Source organism: Vicugna pacos, chromosome 4, assembly GCF_048564905.1.
Source record: "Vicugna pacos chromosome 4, VicPac4, whole genome shotgun sequence".
Classification (NCBI taxonomy): domain Eukaryota; kingdom Metazoa; phylum Chordata; class Mammalia; order Artiodactyla; family Camelidae; genus Vicugna; species Vicugna pacos.
The window spans coordinates 37,782,516-37,808,975 of NC_132990.1; the positions used below are offsets into that span (position 1 = coordinate 37,782,516).

The 26,460-nt window shown below is 33.3% G+C and overlaps 1 protein-coding gene across 2 annotated transcripts in view; it reads left to right on the plus strand.

The window, feature by feature from the left end:
• Positions 1 to 26,460, plus strand: part of SMC5 (structural maintenance of chromosomes 5) — an 87,767-nt gene that overhangs the window by 13,072 nt on the left and 48,235 nt on the right. For both annotated transcript variants that reach the window (XM_031677172.2, XM_031677173.2), the window contains exons 3-8: positions 1,473 to 1,525; positions 16,158 to 16,320; positions 17,279 to 17,413; positions 18,717 to 18,857; positions 20,213 to 20,374; positions 21,166 to 21,237. In XM_031677172.2, coding sequence (XP_031533032.1) covers positions 1,473 to 1,525; positions 16,158 to 16,320; positions 17,279 to 17,413; positions 18,717 to 18,857; positions 20,213 to 20,374; positions 21,166 to 21,237 — 726 coding nt within the window. The remainder of the gene's footprint in view (positions 1 to 1,472; positions 1,526 to 16,157; positions 16,321 to 17,278; positions 17,414 to 18,716; positions 18,858 to 20,212; positions 20,375 to 21,165; positions 21,238 to 26,460) is intronic.

Genomic DNA, 26,460 nt, shown 5'->3' on the forward strand with positions numbered 1-26,460 from the left:
AGTAGCTGACTTCTAAGGACTAACCCAGAGTTTTATAAATACTGATATGTAGTTTTTAAATTGTCAGAAATCATTTTTTTACATCCTTACCTCTCTGTAATAGTCTGCTGAATTGTACTGCAAGAGCTGTGTAATCAGAATGGATTGGGCTGTGTAAATTTTCACCAACCTTCCCATTTATTTTTGTCATAAAGAAAGACATATCTCATCCTTGATTGGTAGGGCTTTTAAAGGAGGCTGTGGAGTACAGTGTTTCTTAGATGACAGATTGCAGACCTCTGGGTATCCACAGATGTATTTAGGGCATGTCCAAGTTCTTGGCAAAAATCTTTTCAATATTTTATTTTTATTTAAATGCAAACAAAAATTTAACACAAGCATATTCTGGACCACCTGTATGGATGGTTTATAATAAGAACTGCCTCCTGAATTTTTTCTTTTCTTCCATTTGGCACTAAGTATTTTAACTGTTGCAGGCTAATGAACAGAAGCCACTCCTACAACAGTGCCATTGTTTTCCATATCTATGAAGAACCTGAAACAATTTAAGTAACTTGGTCAAGGTCATCAGCTTGTATGTGGCAGAGCTGAAATTTGAACCTAGATGCTGTATGTTAAAGCCTGTACTCTTGGTCATTAAGCTATACTTTATTGTTACAGGAACAGACTTTCTTTTTCATCTTTCTGGGCCTCAGTTTCATCATCTGTAAAACGGATATAAGATACACCTCATAAGGTTGCTCATGAGTATTAAATGAGAAAATTGTATATAAAGTGCTTAGCACAGAAGCATATAGTAAAGCTTAGTAAATATTAACTGTTCTGATTATAATTGTGAATATCACTGTCATTACAACTTAAAAAGACAATTATTTGTAAGTTGTATTTTCTGCAACTTTTTAGTATTATTTACTTATAGCTCAATTTAAGATCCAATCTGATTTTTTTAGGCCCAGGATCTTTTTTTCATACTTATATAAGTATAGAAACTAGCTCAAATTTGCCTATTTTGCTATGTAAATTGTGCTTACTTAAGTTGTATTTACTATGTATATTGCTCTTTTTAAAAAATTCCTTTGTGGCAGTTATATCTTAAGTAATAACAGGATGGGTACTATTAGAGTGATTGTTAATATTTAATCTGTGCAACTCCGTAGAAGTACCCAGGATCTGAAGCCGATTACCTGGGTTTAGGTTCTTGTTCGTACCACTACTGGCTTTGTCATGAATTTTGTAAGATTCCATCAGGCAAGTAAGAGGGTCAATAAATGGTAACTAAGATTATTATTATTGTCTGTGGTTGGAAACAGTGGAAGAGCTTAAATCTCTGAAAGGCACATCAGAAAGTGATGGAAGTGAACATACAGAGTAGTTTTTGAAGGACTCTTGATCTGACAAATAATAATGACTGCTGAATCACTGTAACCTGGAAATGTCATCACACAGCTCACTTTGTCTTTTTCACGTCTTAGGTTGGTTTTTTTGTGAAGAGAGGATGTACCAAAGGCATGGTTGAAATTGAATTGTAAGTGTTAAAAGTGCTGAAATCACTTTTTCCTGCATAATTTCTTAGTTTATGTTCATGCTTTCCTGATGACTTTAGTAAGAAGTAATAATACATTATTATGGCATACATACTGGAAATAATATTTGAGGAATACTTTAGACAAGTTTTTTTTAATGTATCTTTTAAAACCTAAATTGTAAGAATTTTCTTTCTGAAAAAAATTCTTAAGGAAATTACAAGTTTATGGGAGATAATGAAATAGAAATATACCATTGTTAAATATTTATGAAGAAGTTGCAGCATTTCTTAGAAATTTAAGATGTCTTTTTTTTCTGATTTTGAAAGTAATATTTGTTAGAAAATACAAATAATGTAGAAATGTATAAAGTTGAAAATGGAGGCCTTCTTGCTGTAATTTTACTTCTAGAAATGACCATTGTTAATAGTTTGGTGAATCTCATACATGGCAAATACTTGGCATTTATGTCACCATTTTCCATTCCCTCCCCCATGATAGAAATCAATAATTCATTATGGTTTTCTTTTCCCTCCAACTTAGATGTTCTCAAGTTGCCCGTCTTGGCAGCCATTTCTGGTAGAGTTAGTATTCAAGATGAAATCTGTTGACCATCCTTGGTATATATACTTTTCAGTCTTTTATATGTGAATGTGCACATCTTTTGGATGATATTTAGAGTGTTGTTTTTTGGAGTGTTTTTTAAGAGTCATGGAATTTTATTTAGCTGAAATAGCTCTTGAAGATTAATAGCCCTGTCATCTTATAGGATATGAGAAAATGATGTTTTTATTCAAAAATTGTTGGAAATTTAAAAATTTATGTAGAGATGAGGAATAGGCATAGGCATACATGGAAGTAAACAGAAAACAATTAAGAGATTACACTCAACTTATTAAAATATGATGATAGTGTTTTTACTGAAAGATAAAAATAGAAAACCAAGACCTGAGTAAATGGAGAAGTTCCTAAAAATATCAAGTTGGAATCACCATCAGCATGTCAGCCCTTTCCAAACTAATGCATAAATTTGATACAATTCCAGTGAGAGTCTCAATAGGTAAGTTTACAAGTTGATTATCAAGTTTATCTAGCAGAATAAATGTGCCAGAAAACCTAAGAGATTTTGAAAAGCAGGATCACGAGTAAGACATTTGTGTTAACAGATGTTAAAGTGTACTATAAAGCTGTTAATAGTGTGGTGTTGGTACAGAAAATTAGAAGAGCAGAATGGCGAAAATAGGAGCAGATCAATGTATATGAGAGTTTAATTTATTGTAAAGGTGGCAGTTAAGCATGGGGTATAAATTACTCAAATTGAGTTGAAATAATTGGCTGCTAATTTTTTAAAACAAATTTAGAGCTTTATCAAATAATGTATACATAAATAAAATCTTGATATGTTAAAAGCTGAGTGAAAAAATACGTAACTTTGAAAGTAATAGAAAATTTTTTATATCTCAGGAAAAGAAAAGGCCTTTCTAAGCAGAGCAGGTTAGCCAATAACCATAGAAAGGAAGATAGGAAACTTAGGTTCCACAAAAATCTAGCTAAAAATAATGGTGCCATACTTAAAATGAGTGACAAATGGGAGGACAAATTTTTAGGACAGATAACACATACATGTCTTAAAATTACTAAAACATCAGTGTTTCATTAAGTCAATAAAAATTATAAACAACTTACAAAAAAACAATAGAAAATAAGCAAGGAAACCTAATATAAAGTAAAATAAATGGTCAGTAAGTATAAAAAGAGGCTACATATCACTAGTTATCAGAGAAATCAAAATGAGGATTTTTTTCCTCTTAGAAAACTTTTTAAATGAATTCAATAATATGAAGGTACAGTAAAGTGAGTCCTGTCATGCACTGTTTGTGGGAGTGTAAGTGCTATATCCTATTTGACAGTATTGGATTTTAAATACAGATATTCTTTGATCCAGTTACTATTCTAGAGAATGTTTACTCATTTGCACAAAATTAGCTTTTTCCTAATTTTAATGATGAAAATTATAAACAACCCAAATGTCCATCACCTAATAAATAACTAAATAAAATATCATATACCCATGTAATTATATATTATTCAGTCACAAAAATGATTGAAGTACCGATAGATCCTATAACATGGGTGACCCTTGAAAAGATTATGCTTAGTGAAAGGATCCAGGCACAGAAGATTGCACATTGCATGATTCCGTTTATATAAAATGTCCGGAATAAGCAAATCCATAGAGACAGAAAATAGAGGGAGAGGAAAGAATGGGAAGTGACTGATTCTCAAGTATGGGCTCCTCTTGTGTGATGAAAATATTCTGGAATTAGATGGTGGTGATGGTTGCACAACTTGGGGAATGTATTTAAAAACTATTGTCATTATACATACTCTTTCAGCTGTACACTTAAAAATGGTTAAAATCGTAAATTTTATACATTTACCACAATTTTAAAAAACATTGAATTATTACTTTAAAATGGTGGATTCTGTAATAGGTGAATTACATCAAATTTTTAAAAATAGGTACTTACCTCGTTTTACTGCACTTGGAGATAACTGTGATTTTTCTTTACAAATCGAAGTTTTGTGGCACCCTGCATTGTCATATGATGGTTAGCATTTTTTAGGAATAAAGTATTTTTAATTAAGGTATGTACATTGTTTTTTAGATGTAATGCTACTGCACACTTAGTAGACTACAGTGTAGTATAAACATAACTTTTATATGTCCTGGGAAACCAAAACATTCGTGTGTCTCGCTCTTGCTTTATTGCAGAGGCCTGCAACCTAACCTGCAGTGTCTCTGAGGTATGCCTGTAATTGCCAAAGATACTCCTGGGTTAGCTTTGGTACCATTGATTGACCACAATGGTTTCTTAGATATTAAAACTAAAAAAAATCCCAAGCCAGGAATATTTATAAAATACAGAAGGAGTAGTAATATTTAAGTTGGAAAAGTTCATTATGGATGACTGCAGGTCTTAAGCACTCCTGACTTTCTGCTCTGAATCACCAAAGCCCAGTTGTCCTCTTAGTTATCTAAAGAGTTAACTACTTGGTGTGCAGTAGCTACTAGGTGTAATAAACTGGCCAGGCCACTGACCACTAACCAGAGTTCTGTTACCAAATCTGACACAAGGGGAGATTTCCCTTTCCCCGGACTCACCATGGTTATATTGTGATCACTTGTTCCATTAGGCTCCACGTGGCTTTGAGAATACCGGATACAAAATGGCTCATTATTTGTTGTTGAAATCGTCATTGCTTTTGAACAAACGCATTAACTGGCCACATATCCATTGGGTGGAATGGTAGATAGAATAATTTCTGACATGTATTTATGCAGTAATTTTTCAAATATTTATTGAGTACATTGGGGATGCAGCAGTCTGCCATCATGGAATTTGTGGTTAGAGGCATGAGGGGAAGATAGATAAACAAATAGATGAAATATATGTTGTATTAAATGGTGATGAGTGCTACGGAGAAAAATAAAGCAGGAAAGGTGGTTAGGAGATACCAGAGTGAAATTTACAGTATTAAGTAAGATGATCAGGAAAGTTCTCACTGAGAAAGTAGTATTTGAACAGAGACTTGGAGATAAAGGGATGAGCATGGAGATATTTGGGGAAACAGCATTTCAGGTAGAGGAATTTATAAATGCTAAGACTCTGAAGGGGTACCCAATATGACTGGATTACATTAAACAGGAGAATAGTAAAAGATAAATTCTGAAAACACCAGGGAGCCAGCTCATAAGACCTTGGAGGCCAGTGTAAGGACTTTGCATTTATTTTGAATAAGATGTGAAGCCACCAGGATTTGAGCAGAGAGATGGCATAATCTAACTTAAACTTTAACCAGACCATCTAGGTTGCTGTGTCAAAAACACTGTAAGAGAACAGAGGCAAAAGCAAGGATATCAATGTAATGACAATATAATAACCCTAAGAGAGATGAAATAGCTGAGGATTTGCTCACAAATTGAATATATGGTGTAGAAGAAAAAGAGGCATCAAGAAAGATAAGTACATGTATAGTTAGTTAGCTGGCAATCTTAAGAAGAGTGGAGTTTCTGTTAGCTGAGGTAATGAAACCTGCCTCAGGAGGTTTTAGGGTAAGATCAGAAGGTCATCTTGGAGTATATCATATTTCATGGAATTAAGATGCTACCATTTGTCAAATGAAGCTTCCAGTTAAACTGTGAAACAGTTTGAAATGTGCATCCCAGTTTCAGAAATGTTAAGGTGTGAAAAGAGTAACAAAAACAGATGCTTTTCAGAGTAGGTAAAACACGGAGTAAAGTTTTGAGATGCCTGTATATAGACATTCAGGTAGGAATGTTGAATGGGCAGTTAGATTTTTAACCTTTCGTTAGAAGTCAACCGAAGATAACACATTATGAGAATTGTCAGAGTGGTTGAAGTCACCAAGGGAGAAGGTATAGATGAAGGAAAGAAGTCTTAAGAACTAGCCCCTGTTGCACTGTGGCATTTAGAGGTTGAACATAGGAGAAACTAGGAAAGGAAACTGAGAAGAGTTTGCTTGTGAATCAAAAGAATATAGTGCCTGGAAAGCAATTCTTTGAATAGTTTGGTGAATCATGTGTCTGGTGCTGATGATAGAATGAGAAAAAGGAAGACAGAGAGCTTAATTAGATTTAGCTCATTGTTGGCCATGGCAAGGTTTGGGGGAGGTGGTGCCTTTATATCCTCCTATCGAATGTTTGGGAAAAGCCTGTTGAGAATATTTGTGAGCTGAGAACTGAATGATAACCATAAGAACTGGAGTAGACTATTAAGGGCAGATGGAATAGTTTGTGTAGAGGATCTAAGTTTGTTGTTTCTGAGGAATAGAAAAATGGTAGTGTAGCTGGGGTGAAAATGAGGTAGAAGTTTGATACCATTTACTTGGCTGGGGATATTTCCTTTTGTTCCTGATCTGATGTTCTTTTAATTATGATTAGCAGATGAGTTTTACTTGAATCTTTTGAATTAAACATATTTTAATTGATAAATTCAATTAATTTCCTGATTAGTCAGTTTTGCATTCTTAGAGTAAATGCAATATGGTCATAATTTTCTTTTGATTGCTAAATTTGGTTCTCTGATGTTTTATTTAGGATTTTTACATCTGTATTTTATTTGTGAAATATTTGTTGTTTGAATGTTTGGTTAAACTTATTGATAAGATCATTTGGGCCTGGAGTTTATAACTATTGATTAAATTTATTTAATGATAATGGATTATTTAGTTTTTCTATTTCTTCTTGAATCACCGTGATAATTTACACTTCTCTAAAAATTTTTACCATCTTAGCTTTTAATTTTTTGACTAAATAATAGTTTCCTATGTAAGTTTACTATGTTTGTATTACATTGTATCATATGTAATATATATTATCTAAGTGTCTCTGTTTCCCTCTTTCATTAATTTTTTTCATGATTTGAAAAAAATTGATTTGTTAGTTTTATTAGTCTTTCAGTGAATTAACTTTTGCATTGTTTTTGTTTTATATCATTTTCTATTTAAAAAATATTTATTGAGTTATAGTCAGTTTACAGTTTTGTGTCAATTTTCATTTTCTATTTCATTAAATTCTGTTCTTTATTAATTCTTCTCTAAACTTTTGGTTTCTTTGGTTCTTCTTCTAATTTCTTAAAATGGATACTTATTGTACTAATTTTCAGTCTTTTTTTCTCCTAATAAAAATAGTTAAGGTTAAAAGTTTCCCTCTCAGTATTGCTTTAGTTCTGTCTCCCAAATTTGGGCATATAGTATTTTCCTGTTTTTCAGTTTTGAATGTTTTCTTCTTGAGTTCTTAAGTTAGAAATTGTTTCCAACTCTATTGTAGTGATTTTCTTTTAAACTTTTTTTGTTGAGTTATAGTCATTTTACAATGTGTCAAATTCCAGTGTAGAGCACAATTTTTTCAGTCATACATAAATGTACATATATTCATTATCACATTTTTTTCTCTGTGGGCTGCTGCAAGATCTTGTATGTATTTCTCTGTGCTATACAGTATAATCTTGTTTATCTATTCTACATATGCCTGTCAGTATCTACAAATTTTGAACTCCCAGTCTATGTAGAGATTTTCTTGTTACAATTTGGTGTTGATTTCCACTTTGATAGTAGTGTGGTAAATACGTATGTGTGTGTGTTTGTACACAGCCTTTTGAAATTTGTTGTGATTTACTTTTTGTACTGAGCTTTGATAATTGTTACTTGTTTGATTGAAAGAATGAGTATTCTGCTGTTGTATTTGCAATGTTCCGTATTTGACCATTAGTTCAAGTTGATCAGTTAAATTGCTAAATCTTCTATATTTTTTATTTCAACTGTCAGATCAAATCCTTAATTAATGAGAAAAGTGTAGTACACTATCCCTTTATGTAGATTTGTCAATTACACTTACTCTGTCAATTTTTGCTTTATATATTTTCAGGACATTATTTCTTGCAGCTAAGATTCAGATTTGTTCTCTCCTCCTGGGTGAATTGAATTTTTTTTTGTTATGTACTGACTTCATCTTTTGAGGCTTTTTGACTTACAGTCTGTTTAATTTGCCATTACTGTAGTCAGCAGCTTTCTTTTATTTTCCTGGTTATCTTTTTTTTTTTCTTTTTTTTTCTTTTTTGAGTGGCTGAAGCCAGTAGTGTTTTAATTTCACAGACTTGAAACACTAGTGTTTCTATAGGCTGGGCAGTCCTTCCTCAAAACAGCGACATAACTGAGAAAAGCAGCAAAGTCCTTTTAATCCCACAAACAGAGTTTTCTCTAGTACCTGAAGAACTTTTAACAAGATAGCAGTACATGGTTTTTCTAACTGGGTTCTTCCTCTTAAGGAAATTTATACAGTGTGTAATACATTTACACACTTGGACCATACACCTGTAAATAAGCATTTGTAATACCTACATGATTTTGAACTAAACTAAGGGAACTAAACTCAATGAAACCAGACCTTAAAGCCTTTGAGACAGCATCTTCTACGGGTTTCCCATAGAAGGATTAGAGCTGATTGTTTCTTCCAAAGGAAGAAATACTATGTACTTCATTCTTTTATTGAGTTGGAGATACATATGATCTGATGTATATAGTATGTTTCCTAAAAGATCTGTAATACTTCTATTTCTAGAGGAAGTTCAAGCTAAGATCTGTAAGCATGAAGGCCTTGCACCGAGTAGGAAAAGGCATACTTCCCATATAGAAGTTGTATGTGTTTCTTACAAGATAAATTAACAATTTTACAAAGATTGTTCTTTCAACGTGAGAAACTTGTAACTTGGATTTGGAATAGCTAGTGGAACACCTACATTTACCAAATGGGAATCAAGCCTTTTCATGCAGTCAAAAAATCTTTCACTCTTTTGGGTCTTTAAACATAGAGCTTCATGCAGCTTTTAATGAAACATTAAAAAGAGATTTTTTTCCCCTGTGGGTCCCTTAAATATTTCACTAGGTACTCCAAACCTTGTAGACATACTCTGTACACTGAAAGCACAATCTGTATAAAAGAATCACAGAATCACATACACCTTCTATATAGGAAACAGAAAGCCTTTTTTTAAATTATTTTTTTAATTGCACATATTTTTAAAATATACCTATATATACTCTTCATTGTTTCTAAGAACAGTTTAGAGCTTTAGCTTTTTAAACTTAACATAGTTATCAAAGGAATAAAGCTAACCACAAAATAAGAACAGAATTCAGTAATCCAATCATAAATCACGGTTACATGTGCTTGCACATATTCAAGAATTCAGTCATCTAAGTTATAAATAATAAGTAGTTCATTTGTGGGCCCCCCCCCTTTTTTTTTTATAAGATTCCACATGTAAGTGATACCATACGGCATTTTTCTCTTTGTGGCCCACTTCACTTAGAATGACAATCTCCAGGTCCATCCATGTTGCATTATTTTCTTTTTTATGGCTGAGTATCATTCCATTGTATATATATACCACATCTTCTTTATCCAGTCATCTGTCTATGAACATTTAAGTTGTTTCCATGTGTTGGCTACTGTAAATAGTGCTGCTGTGAACATTGGGATGCATGTCTTTTTGAATTATATTTTTCTCTGAGTATATGCCCAGGAATGGGATCGCTGAATCACATGGTAAGTCTATTTTTAGTTTTTTAAGGAACTTCCATACTGCCCTCCATAGTGGCTGCACTAATTTACATTCCCACCAGCAGTGTAGAGGGTTCCCTTTTCCCCACATCCTCTCCAGCATTTATCATTTGTGGACTTTTTAATGATGGACATTCTGACTGGTGTGAGGTGATACCTCATTGTAGTTTTGATTTGCATTTCTCTGACAATTAGCGATGCTGAACATTTTTTCATGTGCCTATTGACCATTTGTATGTCTTCACTGAAGAATTGCTTGTTTAGGTCTTCTGCCAATTTTTGGATTGGGTTGCTTAATTTTATATTAAGCTGTATAAACTATTTGTATATTTTGGAAATTAGTCCCTTGTTGGTCACATCATTTGCAAATATTTTCTTCCATTCTGTAGTTGTCTTTTCATTTTGTTGATGGTAACCTTAGCTGTGCAAAAGCTTTTAAGCTTTTAGATCCCATGTGTTCATGTTTGCTTTTATTTCCATTACCCCAGGAGCCAGTTCAAAAATATATTGCTGTGATATATGTCCAAGAGTATTCTGCCTATGTTTTCCTCTAGTTTTATAGTATTTGGTCTTACATTTAAATCTTTAATCCATTTTGAGTTTATTTTTGTATATGGTGTTAGAGACTATTCTAATTTCAGTGTTTTACAGGTAGCTGTCCAGTTTTCCCAGCACCACTTATTGAAGAGACTGTCTTTTCTCCATTGTATGTTCTTGCCTCCTTTGTTGTAGATTAATTGACCATAAGTCCATGGGTTTATTTCTGGTCTTTCTGCCCTGTTCCATTGATCTATGTGTCTGTTTTTGTGCCAGTACCATACTGCTTTGATTACTGTAGGTTTGTAGTATAGTCTGAAGTCAGGGAGCATGATTCTCCCAGCTCCATCTTCTTCAAGGTTGTTTTGGATATTTGGGGTCTTTTGTGTTTCCATACAAATTTTAACATTTTTTTGTTCCAACTCTGTGAAGAATGTTGTTGGTAATTTGATAGGGATTGCATTGAATCTGTATATTGCCTTTCCTTGGTTATCTTTTTTCATTCATTTATTTCAAGCTTTTTATTTCCCTCGTATCTCATTTAAACAAGGATAGCTAGGTGTTGTGTTTCATGTAGTCTCTTAAATAGCACATAATGGTCCATTCACATTTATTGTAATTACTTACATGTTTGGACTTATTTTTACCATCTTATTCTGTGCTTTTTATTTGTTTCACTTTTGAATATTTTGTAACTCTCTTGCCTTCATTTGAATTTTGGGGGCTTAATTTTTCTTTTTTATTGTTTTGAAACTTATGCATTCTTCTCTTGTTTTAATGGTTATTAAATTTCTTAACAAATATTTTAATTAGAATCTAGACAATTGAATCTTCGTCTCCTCCTGAATAAAGATTTTAGACTAGTTTTATTTTAATAACTTATTCTCTGAATTTATATACTATCTTAATTGTCTTGTTTTTTAAACTCTTCAAGATACAATAACTATTATGAATTTAAACTGTTAATGTTTGTTTAGAATTACCCCACATATTTTCTGTTTGCATTGCTTTTCATCCTTTCTTGCATTTCTTTTCTCCCCTCTGGGATCTCTTTCTTCCAGAGGACATTTCTTTTAATGAGGCTTATCTAGTGGAACACTTGATTTGTCTGTAAATATTTTGCTCTAAATCTTAAAGATGTATTTACTGGATATAAAATTCTACACTGAAAGTTTTTTTTTTCTTTTTTAAGCACAAAGTGTAATTCCATTGTCTTCTGCTGTGAATCTAATCTTAGTTTCTTGGATAGTAATTCCCTTTTTCTCAAGAGGCTTTTGAAATCATACCTCTGTTTTTGGTGTTACATAGCTTCACATATATTTAGGTATGAATTTATTTATTTATTTATTTTGCTTCAGATTTAAGGAGCTTCTCAAATCTATGGCTCAGAAAATTCTTAACCTGTTTTCTCTACATGTATTGCCACTGACCCATTATCTGTCTCCTTTCCTTCCAGAAAACTTACTAGATTGTTAGGCTTTCTTGGTTGTCAGTGTCTCTTAACATTTTTCAAATTTTTCATTTTTTTTTCCATTTTTCAGTTTTATTATGTAGAATTGTTACAGTTTGACTGCACATACACAGTATATTGCCTGTAAATACATATACACACTATGCTGCCCATATTTTTAAAATGTACATATATGTACTGTTCATTGTTTCTAAGAACGTTTAGAGATTTAGCTTTTTAAACTTAGTTTGTGGTTGGCTTTATTCCTTTGATAACTAAAGATACATCCACCCCACTATTAACAGCAACATTCTTTATAATTGCCAAGATATGGAAGCATCCTAAGTGCACATCAATAGATGAATGGATAAAGAAGTTGCTGCATATATATGTAATGGAATATAACTCACCCATAAAAAAGGATATTTTGCCATTTGTGGCCCTTCATTCACTTTTTTTCCTCTTCTTTTCACTTCAAAAACCAGAATTTTTAACTAGCATAAACATTTCCATTGCATCAAAAACAACAAAATACTTAGAAATAAACTTAACCAAAGAGGTTACCTATACTCTGAAAACTTTAAAACATTGATGAAGGAAATTGAAGATGATACAAAGAAATGGAAAGATATGTTGTACTCTTGGATTAGAAGAATCAACATTATCAAAATGGCTGTACTACCCAAAGCAGTCTATAGATCCAGTGCAACCCTTGTCAAAATACTCAATGAATTTTTCACAGAACTAGAACAAAGAATTTGAAAATTTATGTGGGATCATAAAAGGTCCCAAACTGCCAAAGCAATCTTTTGTAGGGTTTTGTTTTTTGGTTTTTGTTTTTTTTTGGTCTGTCTGCTTTTTGTTCTCTTTTCTTATGGCTTGATGACTAAAGAAGTTCCTTTAACATTTGCTGTAAAGCTGGTTTGGTGGTGCTGAAATCTTTTAGCTTTTGTTTATCTGTGAGGCTTTTGATTTCTCCATCAAATCTGAATGAGAGCCTTGCTGGATAGAATGTTCTTGGTTGTCAGTTTTTTCCTTTCATCACTTTAAATATATTGTGCCACTCCCTTCTGGCCTGTAGAGTTTCTGCTGAAAAATCAGCTGATAACCTTATGGGAGTTCCCTTGCATGTTATTTGTTGTTTTTCTCGCTAATTTTAATATTTTCTCCTTATCCTTAATTTTTGTCAATTTGATTACTATGTGCCTTGGTGTGTTCCTCTTTGGGTTGATCCTGTGTGGGAACACTCTGTGCTTCCTGGACTTGGTGACTGTTTCCTTTCCCAAGTTGGGAAAGTTTCTGGTTATTACCTCTCCAAAAATTTTCTCAGGTCCCTTCTCTCTCTCTTCTCTTTCTGGGACTTCTATAATGTGAATATTGATATGTTTCATGTTGTCCCAGAGTTCTCTTAAACTATCCTCATTTTTTTCATTCTTTTCTTTTTTTCTGTTCTGCAGTAGTGATTTCCACTAATCTGTCTTTTAGCTCATTGATCCATTTTTCTGCCTCATTTAGTCTATTCTTGATTCCTTCTAGTGTATTATTCATTTCAGTGATTTTATTCAATTCTGGGTATTCTTTATATTTTCCAACTTTTTGCTAAAAACTATGCTCTTGCATCTATACTCTTGAGTTCTCTGAACATCTTTGCCATCATTACTTTAAACTCTTTCTCAGATAAATTGCCTATCTCCTTATCACTTACTTCTTTGGGGATTTTATCTTGTGCCTTGGCCTGGGAGATACTCCTCTGCTGCCTCATACTGTCTATTTTTCTGTTTGTGTTTTTAGGTAGGTTAGTTAGTTTCTCAACCTTGGAGAGGTGGCCCTTTGTGGGAGACGTCCTGTGCGTCCCAGCAGTACACTCCTGTTTTGTCACCCAAGAGCCAGGGTCCAGCTGATCCCAGTGTAGAGTCTGGCCTGTGTTTGTGGATTCCTTCCACAGGCTTTAGGATTGTTTTCTTATTTCTGCTATCTGCCCCCTGGTGGATGAGGCTGGACTAGAAGCTTACGTAGGTTTTCTGGCAGAAGGAGTTGGTGCCTGCCCACTGCTGGGTGAAGCTTGGTCCTGGATGTCTGGTGGGTAAGAGGTCTGCTGATGGGTGGGGCTGTGTTCCCACCCAGTATGTTGTTTGGCCTGAGGCTTCACTACAGGCTGTTGGGTGGGGCTGGGTCTTGGTGCTGTCAGCCTCCAGGAAAGCCCATGTAGATGAACACTGCTGGAATGTCTACCACCAGCTGTTGTATCCCCTGGGTGAGCTGCAGCCATCCCTTATGTCCCCAGGAGACCTTCTAAAACCAGCAGGGAGGTCTGGCCCAGGTTCCTATGAAATAACTGCCTCTGCCTTTGGACCTACCTGGCTCATGTGAGATTCAGTGTACATGTCCCAAGAGAATGAAGTCTCTGTTTCCCCCAGTCCTATGGGACTCCTGGAGTTAAGCCCCACTGGCCTTCAAAACCAGATGTCCTGGGGTCTCCTCCTCCTCCCAGTGCCGGAACCCTGGGCTGGGGAGCCTGATGTGGAGTTACAACTCTCACTCCTGTGGGAGGGCCTCTGTGACTTAATTATTCTTCAGCTTATGGGTTGCCCACCCCGGGAAGTGGGGAGTATGGGGCCTGATTATATCTCCAGCCCCTCCTACCGTCCTGCTGTAGTTCCGTCTTTATGTTTCCAGTTGAAGAAGATCTTTTTTGTTAGATTCCAGTCTTTTTTTCGACGGTTGTTTAGCAGTCATTTGTGGTTTCATTATAGTCACGAGGAGAGACAAGCTCATGGTCCTACTACTCCACCATCTTGACTGGAAATCTCAAATTTTTCTTTTTTTTTTTTTCATTTTTTGTCTCTGTACTGCATTCTAGATCCACATCTCTTTGGTTCTTTTTCAGATCTATTTGTTCTTTACTTAGATTTTCAATCTTTTATTTCTTAAAATATAGTAAACGTACTTATTTTATACTTGAGTCTATTCCAGTATGATTCTACTTTCTATTTCTAACTTACTCTTGATGCTTTATTTTCTTGTGTGTTTTTCCAGAAAGCTGTTCCTTTCTCTTGGAACTTCATCTGCATTAAATTCTTTGATGATAAAGGTAGATTTCCTGCAGAGTGAATTTTTGTTATAAACCATTGGATATTTTTAAACCAGGGTCACAGTTTACAGAATTCTCAGTTTCAGGGGTTTTGAACTTCCTTAGGTATGTCATGTAACTTCAAGATACAAATCTGTTTAAGACTGATTTGGGTTAGTAACTCTTAGGGTGAATTTGTTTGTTTGTTTCACAGTTCAAGGCATAGTTTGAGACAGAGTTTACCTTGCTATTGCTAATGGTGGTGGTGATGGAGTAATTTCTAGTTTATCCTCACACTGAGAGTATAGCCTTTGGGGGATGGTTTCTGTTAAACTCTCCACCTTGGAGAGCTCTGGGCTTTGTCTGCAACACCCCTCTCTCAGGAGATCATAAAAATGAATGTGCAAGGTTACCACCTGGTTGGCCACATACCGTCAGGGTAAAAGGCAGTTTCATTTTTCCACTTCCGGGTTCCTGCCTGCACTGGAATTTTGGCCAGAATACCTTACTTTGATGCTAACTTATAAATACATTTACAAATATATTTTAGTATTTTATATCTTATTTTTAATTGTTTACAACAAGAGAATCAAGAAGGATACTTCATTAGATATTCTGCTAGAAATGAAAGTTTAAAGCTACTTTTTTTAAGTCCTAAAATCTTAGTGTTTGAAAAATTCTAATTATAGTATAACATACACACACACACATGCACACAACATTTACATTTTCATTTAGCCATTGGATACCAATAATTTATCTTTCTGCCACATGCTGCTGATTGCCAATGAAGAAGATGGATGAATAAATGGGAGGTGTGGAGCAGTAGTACTCCTAAAAGCAAGAAATAAGTAAATACTCTTCTTTCAGATTTTCTTTTGTTTAATGTTGCTTTATAGTCATGCAATATAGGCCCCTCTGAATTTAGAGCAGTGGAGTACAGGAGCCATGGGCCACCTGTATGGGCAGTTTTGATGTTCTGGAAATGCATATGCAAGAGTTGGTTTACATTCCTGTGTTTTTCAAGTTGAGAGGGTTTCAAGGTTTAACAGTTATGTACTGGCCCATTTTGAATTGCAGTCAACGCATGTGATTGGAGAGTAGCATAATGATTAGAGGATAAATAACTCCAGATATATGAATCCTCTGGCAGTGTTTGGCAATTTGTACTGGCATTTGTTTTAATTTTATTATTAACAGTTTAATTTTAAATGTTGAAAGAGTAATAACTTACATATGATCAATTATGTATTATCACTAATAAAATGTCAGGCTTTCCTTATTTCGAGGGTCCAAAATATCAAAAGGAACAAAAATTATAGTTAAAATCCTATCTGGCAACCTTTGGTGCAGGAGAATTTTAGAAATTTCATTTCTAAAATAATGTATGTATTTTGAATATAAAGATTTAAAAAAATTTTTTTAAACTAGGTTCAGGACTTCTGGCAATCTTATAATCACTCGTGAGATTGATGTGGCAAAAAATCAGTCCTTTTGGTTCATCAACAAAAAATCTACAACCCAGAAAGTAGTAGAAGAGCAAGTTGCAGCCTTAAATATTCAAGTGGGCAATCTTTGCCAATTTCTACCTCAGGTATGAGAGACTTAAATGTAAAGATAAGAAAATTTTATGTATAATGTTTCTTCTTTGTCGTGAAAATGTAAATATTTTTAAGGGTTATTGTAATGGTTACTATTCAAAATGAGCATAGCAGTCTTAATACTTACAACAGTTCTCTGTCAATGGTAGCATCTCATCTCTTATAGTATAATCTTACTAACTTGTAGTAATTTGGAAATTTTCAATTAGTAAGTCTGTGAAAGTACTATAAAGGAAATAAAGGTATTATTTTTAAGTACAGAGAGTAGCCTGAATAGCTGTGTGCTTCCATTTGTAGGCTCTTAAAATTTTGTTAAACAACTTAGTGTATTTGTGTAAAATATTTTATACACTAAGACTATTAAATCTATAGGTGTACGTTCTAAAAACTTTTAATATTTTGTTTAGTAAAAATAAAGCATCCTGATAATGTCTTTGAATGCTGTCTAATGACTGAATTATAGTTCATTTGTTTCTTCAGAAGCAATGATGATTTGATTATTATGTCCAAATTAGCTAAAAGTTAAAATTTGGAAGCATTTATCAGCTGATAAGAGACTGTCTCCAGAAGTAGATGTTTAAAATTGCCCTTTAAAAAAAAAAACTTCTAATATTCCAATCCAATTGATGTGTGGTAGATAATGATCATTTCAATCCAGGGGAGTATTTTTTCTTTTATTTTCAAACTATTTATTATATATAAACATTTTAACCTAGAAATATTGACAGTGAAATTTTTTAAGGTTTTCAAAGAGATGATAGTTTATACCCTAAGTTTATTTTTATTATTTTAAAGAATAATACATGAAAGAACAGGGTTTATATTAAGATTCCCATCTCTAAAGGTTTTTTTCTTTTAAATGAGTTTCATCTTGACAGGCATCATTGAGTGAAATATGTTTTGAACATATTTATAAATGATGGTAGCTGATGTTAAAGTTTTGTGCTGTAGGATAAAGTTGGAGAATTTGCTAAACTCAGTAAAATTGAACTCCTTGAAGCTACTGAGAAGTCAGTTGGTCCTCCAGAAATGCACAGATACCACTGTGATCTCAAAAACTTCAGGGAGAAAGAAAAACAACTAGAGGTATTTATAAATAGACAACTTACTTTTATTGTCTCATTGATGTCCATGTCTCAGAATGTGGGAGAGTGAATAGTAGCTCTGATTCGTTGAGTGAATTCATGTATTTGTGGTTTTTTCCATCCAGGATTTTATTGCTAACATTAATTAAATTAGGTGACAAAAAGTGAGAATGGATTTGATATAAAGTTTGAAAAATTAACAATCATTTCATCAAATACATGTTACTAATTGAATTTCTAAATAACTAATAATAGTATTATAAAGAATTTTTTTCTCTCAGGAAGTTTCAGTATTCTTTTATTCGTTCAATATATATTGAACACCTACCATATGTCAAGCAATGTAAGGCTTTGGTTAATACAGCAGGCATCATTTAGATTTTAATACAGCATCTCTGTTGAGCCATTTCTCATATTTTTTCAGCTGTATAAGGTAGACTTTGTAAAAAAAAAAAATATTTGGTTGCAGTGTTCAATTTTTATTTTCACCTTTAATAAACATAAAATTAAATGTCCTTCTATAGCATATCATTTGAAAAGATGTATTATTTAGTGAATCATTTTCCATATCTCAACAACTAAAATAAATTCAGTAAATTTTGTGATAAGACTTCTCATAAATAGATACTTTCTCTTAAACTGTAACTGTCTGTGTACATGACAATGTTTTGTTATAATTTAATGCTGTTTCAATATTATACTTATTCAGAGTAAGTGGACAAAGGAATTGTACTTCTGTCGTCCTACTTCAGATATTTCCAGTCCTTTTATTCTCTTTCACATCAAACAATATAATACTCCCCACTGAAACTACCATCCTCTGAAAGAAAACAGGCATGTATTCTAGGTTCTCAGTCCATCTTTGCATTTTTTAATTCGCAGTATAAAGATTGAATTTTAGCTTTCCTTTATCTCGTTTCTAAGTCCTTAAGTCATGGGTATTCATGACATGCTAATCATAATAATACCACTTTTCATTTGTATGTCACATTACAGCTTTTGTTCAGCTTTCACCTGTAGGAGGTCAGGTTGCTTCTACCCTTGTGGTCACTTGGGCAGATCTTTCTCTTTTTAGGCAAGAAGAATCCAGGCTTAGAGATGTGGCAGGGCTTCCTCACAGTCCCATGACTAATAAATTGTACAGCTTAGACAGGAACTCAGGTGTGCACATTAGTTTTACACAGTTCTTAAAAATGCCTGAGTCCTTTATTGTGAAATTTTGCTAGGACTGTACATTTTTCATTATTAAAAGATTTGACTTGTCTTTTTTTGGTTAAACTAATTGTTAAATAAATATGTTTTAGACCTCATGCAAAGAGAAAACTGAATATCTGGAGAAAATGATTCAGAGGAATGAAAGATATAAACAAGATGTGGAAAGGTTCTATGAACGTAAGCGACATTTAGATTTGATTGAGATGCTTGAAGCAAAAAGGCCATGGGTGGTAAGTCTAGTTATTAAAGGCAAAATAATGTTTCTTTAAGTAACAAAAGTTATAAAGAAGGCATTAATTAGTGTGTATTCAAATTAGGTGCTTTTGTTCATTTTTGCTTCACATATCACACGTAATAAAATTTATCTGTTTCCTTCTTGGTGATATTATATAGCTGTGTGCTATGTTGTTCTTGTTTAACAGGTAACAGTTGTCTGTGTCCTTAATTCTTCCAGATTTGAGTCCTCAACAGATAGTTTTTTTTTTTTATAAAATGTTGATGAGTTAAAAATGTTTACATATGGAAAATTAAATCTTTTGAGCGTCCTTGGGTCACTGAGAATTTACTTGGAGGGTGCTTCTGTTATCAACTTCAGCTACAGAAGAAGCTGAAGGATATTAACTAATCTTCCACTCATATGCGTAGAACTTTACTGAGGCTACTGTTTTTGATCACTGTGTTATGTATACTTTATTACTTAGAACCACAGTTTGGGCTAAAGATTCACTTCCCTCAATGCGTTACTTTTCAGTGAGTGCAACAAAATAAGAAAGTTTAATAATGTTTTTAAAGCTAGAATGGGAATAATTATTAGATTGGGAAAGTATGTGGCTGTATCTGTGACCTTCTCCACCTCACCCCACCCCACCCCTGCTTCACTTTACTCTTTCCCATAATTCCATTATTCTTAAACCTTTTCATTTCTTTATCTCATTTTGATTACATTTTTCCTATGTCCATTGTTACTCTGCTTTGCCTTTTGAAGTCTTTTGATTTCTCCTTTTAAGACTAATTTCAATCTTTTTTCAGTTTTTTCCCTTTTTAAAAATTTACTCTAATGTTTATATTCTTTTCTCTTATTACCATTCATTCTTACTATATGCTCTCCTAGCACTCCATTTTTTTAAACAAATATTAATTCCTGTGACTTGACAAGCAGCATTTTACCTGGATGCTTCATTTTATTTTTCTTTTGAGCCATTTTCCTTTTGTTTTTTCATTTTTATTTTTCATTACTGAGTTTCTTTTGCTTCTTTTATGTTTTTGAATCCCTTATTGAGAGACTAGAGGAGATCCTCACTTTAGTATCCATTTGGATGTAAGTTTCAGAAACAGGAAGAGATGGAAGTCAGAGAGTCCAGCCTAGTGATAAATGCTCAATGAATATCAGTGAGTCAATCATTAATATTGGTATTTACTATTTCTGAAGTTGTTTTAGAGGGCATTTTTTTTTATCAATGGATCTGCCAAAGAGATGTAAAGCTGTCTTTTCATAAATTTAGTTTCTGCCTGTACCTTGACTTTAGTATATGTGTTACTTTAAGCTAGTAGTGCATTAACTTCTCTTTCTTGATCTCATCACAAGGAATATGAAAATGTTCGTCAGGAATATGAAGAAGTAAAACTAGCTCGTGACAGAGTGAAGGAAGAGGTCAGAAAACTTAAAGAAGGTCAGATTCCTATGACACATCGAATTGAAGAAATTGAAAGGCAACGTTACAATTTGGAGGCTCGAATTAAAGAGAAGGTACTCTTCTGGCTCAGTTTTGGATTCCCTGTATTTTATTTTAGCAAATACAAAAAAATATTTCACAGATTTTTAAAAATATTTTGTAGATTTACTTATAGCTTTGGTTCTTAAACTTTTACTAGGAACTCTGCTACCACAGGGCTTTAAAGATTCTAATCATCATTGTTCGAGGCTTACTACTTTATAGAAATTCTAAGGTATAAAAAAAGAAAAATGAAATGTGATTGTTTCAGTTAGAAGAGGATTCAGGGTAGTGTTCTTAAACATAATGAACTCCTTTTGTGAATTTATCATATGTGGTTTGTAGTTATGTACCCTTTTGAAGGAGTGTAATATAAAAAACTTGATTTTTTAGGAATAAGTAGTATAATGGCATATGGAATATTCCCTGTATTTTGAAAATATAACTTTAAAACTTTTGTGATCATGGCTTTTAACCTTTAGGGGAGATTTTGGAGTTAGATGTTACTGTGAGAATGGTTTAAATCATAGACCCTGCTATTCTGTAGGATTGTTTTTAGGATAAAACAGCATGAGGAAATAAATGTGAAGAGATAAGGAAACATACCTATGCATATTGCTTGCAGCTATTTCTCATATCAGTAGGAATAACATTTTATATATTTGCAAATAAGTGTTGGTATTCTGGTTGTTGTTATGAATTCAATCATGGAAAAAGAATTGTGGGTTAACTTACGTTAAGAACTTAGTATTTAGATGAACATGGCAACATAATTGGCTTGCTTGAGTTTTTAACTAACTTCCCCTCTTTTGGTTCAATCTTATAGGCAATAGATATTAAAGAGACATCTCAAAAATGCAAGCAAAAGCAAGATATTATAGAAAGAAAAGATAAACAGGTAAAATCTTATGTTGAAATTTTTGTTATGCTTATTTGCCCTAACTTGTGTTCAGGTATGGGTTATGAGACAACTTCTTGTTTTGGGAATTGTCTAATGATCTTCCTCATTCTCTATTTCTTGTCTTAATCAGTGAGTGGAACTAAGATTTGGAAGTATAGCCATTGTAGAGAGGCTAATTGGGAAAAATTGCTCAAAACTATTCATATACATGTGTTATAATCTTTGTAGGTGGATGGCTAATAGTTTTTTAATAGTGTGGTGATTTTGTTAATAGCAGGATTATAAGGGATTTATTCTGTTTGTTTACATTCAGAGTAGGGTATTACAAAGCTGATTATAAATTCTTTGTGCATGGGTAGGACTTGATGGCAAAATTATTTTAGGATGATTGGGCAAGAAAGTGGGCTTTGTAACTAAGAGATCCCCAGATGTCTTTAGGGTTCTATTCTCCAGGACTATTCAGAAACTGAAGTTTGAATTACCTGTCTTAAGGGTAAATGTGTAACTTGAAGCATTTCCTGGTGTTTGAAGCATTACGTTAATCTCTCAGTTTTTACCCCTTTTTCTGTGCCTTTATCTTCAAGTCCCAATTCTCTCTTATTTAATTTCTCCATAGAATAAACCTCAAATTTTCTTGACAGAAGTTTGTTTGCCTGTATTAGTGCACAAGGTATATGTATAGAGGGGATGTAGAGGTGGTGAGATAGGAGGTGGGGAAGGTAGGGGTAATTCTGTTCTATGTGATACCTTTTTTTTTTTTTTTTAATTCCTCAGAAGTCTCAACATTACTTTAAGGTATTCATAGCAAAATCTTCCCTCTCAAAACTCCTCTAAAGTATGTACAGGGCAATCATATTACATCCAAATAGCTGGTGGAGAAATAATGGCTCAACAGAATTAAATCACTTAGAACTCAGAAGTAACTCCCCATAGTACACTCTACTTTCCCCAAGATAAAATAAAAATTTCCACAGAAATCTTCCTTAATATGTGAAGTCTTTCTGTTTGACATTTCCCTAGTTCCAAGAGTATCTAGGATTTTTCTTTTTGTAAGATGAGGCAGCTCTTTTCTTGTTCCTTTCTCTTTCACTCACCCTTTGCTCTGTGGTTCTTATAATAGGCTGCTAAGTTAGTTGTCTCTCTGTTTACTCTTCTGAATATTTATTGAAATCTCTAGTTGTTGATGTCTTCTCCCTTATTCCTTTTGTCCTTGTGAGACTGAACCCTTTATGCTCCGTTTCTATTATGTAGTTAGAGTTTAGAAGGAGGAAAGACACATTCATCTTTAAAACCCCAAACAGGTTGATAGGTTGTCTAACTGTGAATTATCCTTGCATTCATGTCATAAATCTCACTTGGTATTTTAGTACATTGCTGGATTCAGCTAGAAAATGTTGTATTTTGGATTTTTTGCACCATATGAGATTGGCCTAAGAATTTATTTTGTTCCATCTTTCTATTTTTTATTGTTATGCAAGATGTTGTAAGTAGTTTAGTATTCTTAGAACCTGTATTTTCTCTTTTTTCCCCTTATCATAATTGCCAGGGCTTGTCACTGTTATAAGTTCTTGAATTTCTAACTTTTTTTAATTTTTAATAAATACAGTTTAGGGTATACATTTTTTCCTCATTATCATTTGACTACATCTCATGTGTTGATAGGTGCTTTTATTGTTTTTTGGCTTATGATCTTATAATTCTGATTTTAATGTTTTCATTTAAATTTATATGGGAGTTATTACTGTTTTAATTTCTGTGGATATGGAATTTTTTAAGCCTTTTAAAAGATGTGTAGTTCTACTTATATTGCTTTGTGGTTAATAAATATGGACTAAATGACTTAGAATTTTTTGAAACCTCTTTTATATGTGGTTTTATACATGTTCTACATATATTCAAAAAATGTGTATTCTGTCTTTAGGTGTGGTTTTATATATATATGTATGTATCTCAGGCTTACTATAATTATATTATGCAAATATTCTGTTTCCTTTTTTTTATCTACTTGATTTATCCATTTTAAAGTATCAGTACCTCCTGTGAATGCAGATTTGTCTAGTTTTCCTTATAATTGTATTAGTTCTTGCTTTTTAGATTTTAAAGCTTTGTTGTTTGTTCTTTCATGTTTTGATTTATTTTACCTGTTATAAATAACATATACTAGATTTTGCTTTCTAATTTTTTTCAGTTTGGTGTGAGACACTGTTTCATACAGTAAAGGAGTTTAACCAGCTTATATTTACCATTGTTTTCTACTTCCTGTGCTTTTTGTTTGATTCTTCCTGCTCCCCGTTTTATTTTCTGTTGCTGTTGATCAAAGTTTTATTCTATTTTTTTTCTGAAGTTGTATATTCTAAGCCTGTTCTTTTGATTACTCTTAAAAGTTTAAATAACACATACTTTTAAGTTAATCAGTCGTCTTATTCTTGCACTTAAATGATATCAGAATCTTAGCATGCTTTTATTTCTTCCTCCACCCTATGCCATTGTCATCAGAAATTTTGTCATTTATTTGAGATGTTATTTTTTACTGTATTTAGAGTTAATAGTATGTTTTATTGGTTTATGATCATGTTACTGTTTATATCACACTCCTTCTGGCTCCTTTTGAGGATGTGCGGATTTTTTATTTTTTCTTGCTGGCCGTCTTCTGTAGGTGTTTTAGAGAAGTTCTTTAGGTGATAAACTTTTGAGTCCTTTTGTGTTGAAAAATACCTTTTTTGCAGTCACCTGGAGTATTAATGTGGCTGGATATTTAATTCTAAATTACAGTTTTTTTCCTTAACACTTCGACTGTTCTGCTTCATTGTCTTCTTGGGTCTGATACAGTCGACCCTCCACATTCATAGTGTCTGCATTCATGGATTTAGCCCATCACTGAGCAAAATTATTCAGGAAAAAAAAATTCTAGAAAGTTGCAAAAAGCAAAACTTGAATTAGCCATAGCCCAGCAACTATTTACACAGCATTTACATTGTATTAGGTATTATAAGTAATTCAGAGATGATTTAAAGTTTTGAATTTTTTTTTAAACATTTAACCTAATTGTATTCATGCTTACCTTGGGATAAGGAATAGATCATTTAGTAAAAACAGTAAAAACAAAATATGTCTTATGTACAGCTTTTAAACTGCAGTAATGATGTACTTTTGCATCCTATAATAATGATGTATGTAGGTTATATGCAAATACTATGCCATTTTATATAAGGGACTGGAGCATCTGTTAATGTTGGTAGCAATATAGGAAAGTGAGGGGAATGGCAGGGTCCTAGAACTAATGCCCTGAGGATATCAAGGGATGACTGTAATGTCCTTGAGAAGTAGCAGCTATAAGAGGTGGGCAGAGACTGTATTAGAAAACCCTTGAAGATAAAGAATGGAAATTGAACTTGATTCTAAGTGCAGTGAGAAACTATGAGGTGGCTTTGGAAGTTTTTAAGCCATAGAGAAACAGTGTTTCATGTTTATATATGTTTTTAAAGAACTCCTGATTGCCTTATGGAGAAGGGACTGTAGTTAATTTTTGCCCCATATGAGGCAAAAATAAAAGCCGGGAGTTCAGTTAGGAGGCTGCTACAGTAGTCTAGGCAAGAGATGATGGTTTCATCTCGGGTGGTAGCAGTTGATAAATATAGAAAATTGAACCAACAAAATTTGCTCAGAGAGTAGATACAAGGATCATACTGTGTAAAAATCAAGGATCCAGTCTAACTTTCTGACTTCACAACTGATGGATAGTGGTACTTTTTACTGAACTGAGGATTGCTAGGACAGGGAAAACAGAGTTCTGTTTGACTATGTAGAAGACTTCCATCCTTTTACTGAAAACCTGTTTGTCTTCAAATGTAAAATGTGTTTCTTTTGGTTGGATCGTAGTTTTTTGGTCCATTCTGTCTGTGTTTTCCTTTTAATTGGAGTGTTTAATCCATTTACATTTTATGTAATTACTAAGATTTTACATGTGCCATTTTGTTGAGTTGTTTTCATTTGTCCTATGACTTTTATGTTTCTTCCTCCATTATTGCTTTCTTTTATGTTAAATATTTTCTCTTGTACCATTTTAATTCCTTTGTTCCTTTACTATGTATTTTTTGAGCTATTTTCTTAGTGGCTGCCTTTAGAATTATAATTAACATCTTAATTTATAATCTAGTTCATATTAATGTGAACTTAATTTCCGTAGTATATTAAGCTTTGTTCCCATATAGCTCCATTCCCTTCTTCCTTTGTTATTATTGTCATAACAAATTACATTTTTAAACAATTTTATTGAGTTATAGTCAGTTTACAATGTGTCAATTTCCAGTGTAGAGCACAATTTTTTATTTATACATGAACATATATTCATTATCACATTCTTTTTCACCGTGACTACCACAAGATCTTGTATTTATTTCCCTGTGCTATACAGTATAATCTTGTTTATCTATTCTATATATACCTTTCAGTATCTACAAATTTCAAACTCCCAATCTGTCCCTTCTCACCTCCCTCCCCCTGGCAACCACAAGTTTGTATTCTATGTGTATGAGTCTCTTTCTGTTCTGTATTTATATTCATTTGTCTTTGTCTTTGTCTTTTTTTTTTTTTTTCCAGATTCCACATGTGAACAATCTCATATGGTGTTTTTCTTTCTCTTTCTGGCTTACTTAGAATGACATTCTCCGGGGACATCCATGTTGCTGCAAATGGTGTTATGTATGGTGTTATTTTTATGGCTGAATAGCATTCCGTTGTAAAAATATACCACCTCTTCTTTATCCAGTCATCTGTTGATGGACATTTAGGCTGTTTCCATGTCTTGGCTATTGTAAATAATGCTGCTATGAACATTGGGGTGCAGGTGTCTTTCTGAGTAGGGTTTCTTCTGGATATATGCCCAGGAGCAGGATTCCTGGGTCATATGCTAAGTCTATTCCTAGTCTTTTGAGGACTCTCCATACTGTTTTCCACAGTGGCTGCACCAAACTGGCATTCCCCACCAGCTGTGTAGGAAGGTTCCTTTTTCTCTACAGCCTCTCGAGCATTTGTCATTTGTGGATTTTTGAATGATGGCCATTCTGACTGGTGTGAGGTGATACCTCATTGTAGTTTTGATTTGCATTTCTCTGATAATTAGTGATACTGAGCATTTTTCATGTGCCTTTTGATCATTCGTATGTCTTCATTGGAGAATTCCTTGTTTAGGTCTACTGCCCATTTTTGGATTGAGTTGTT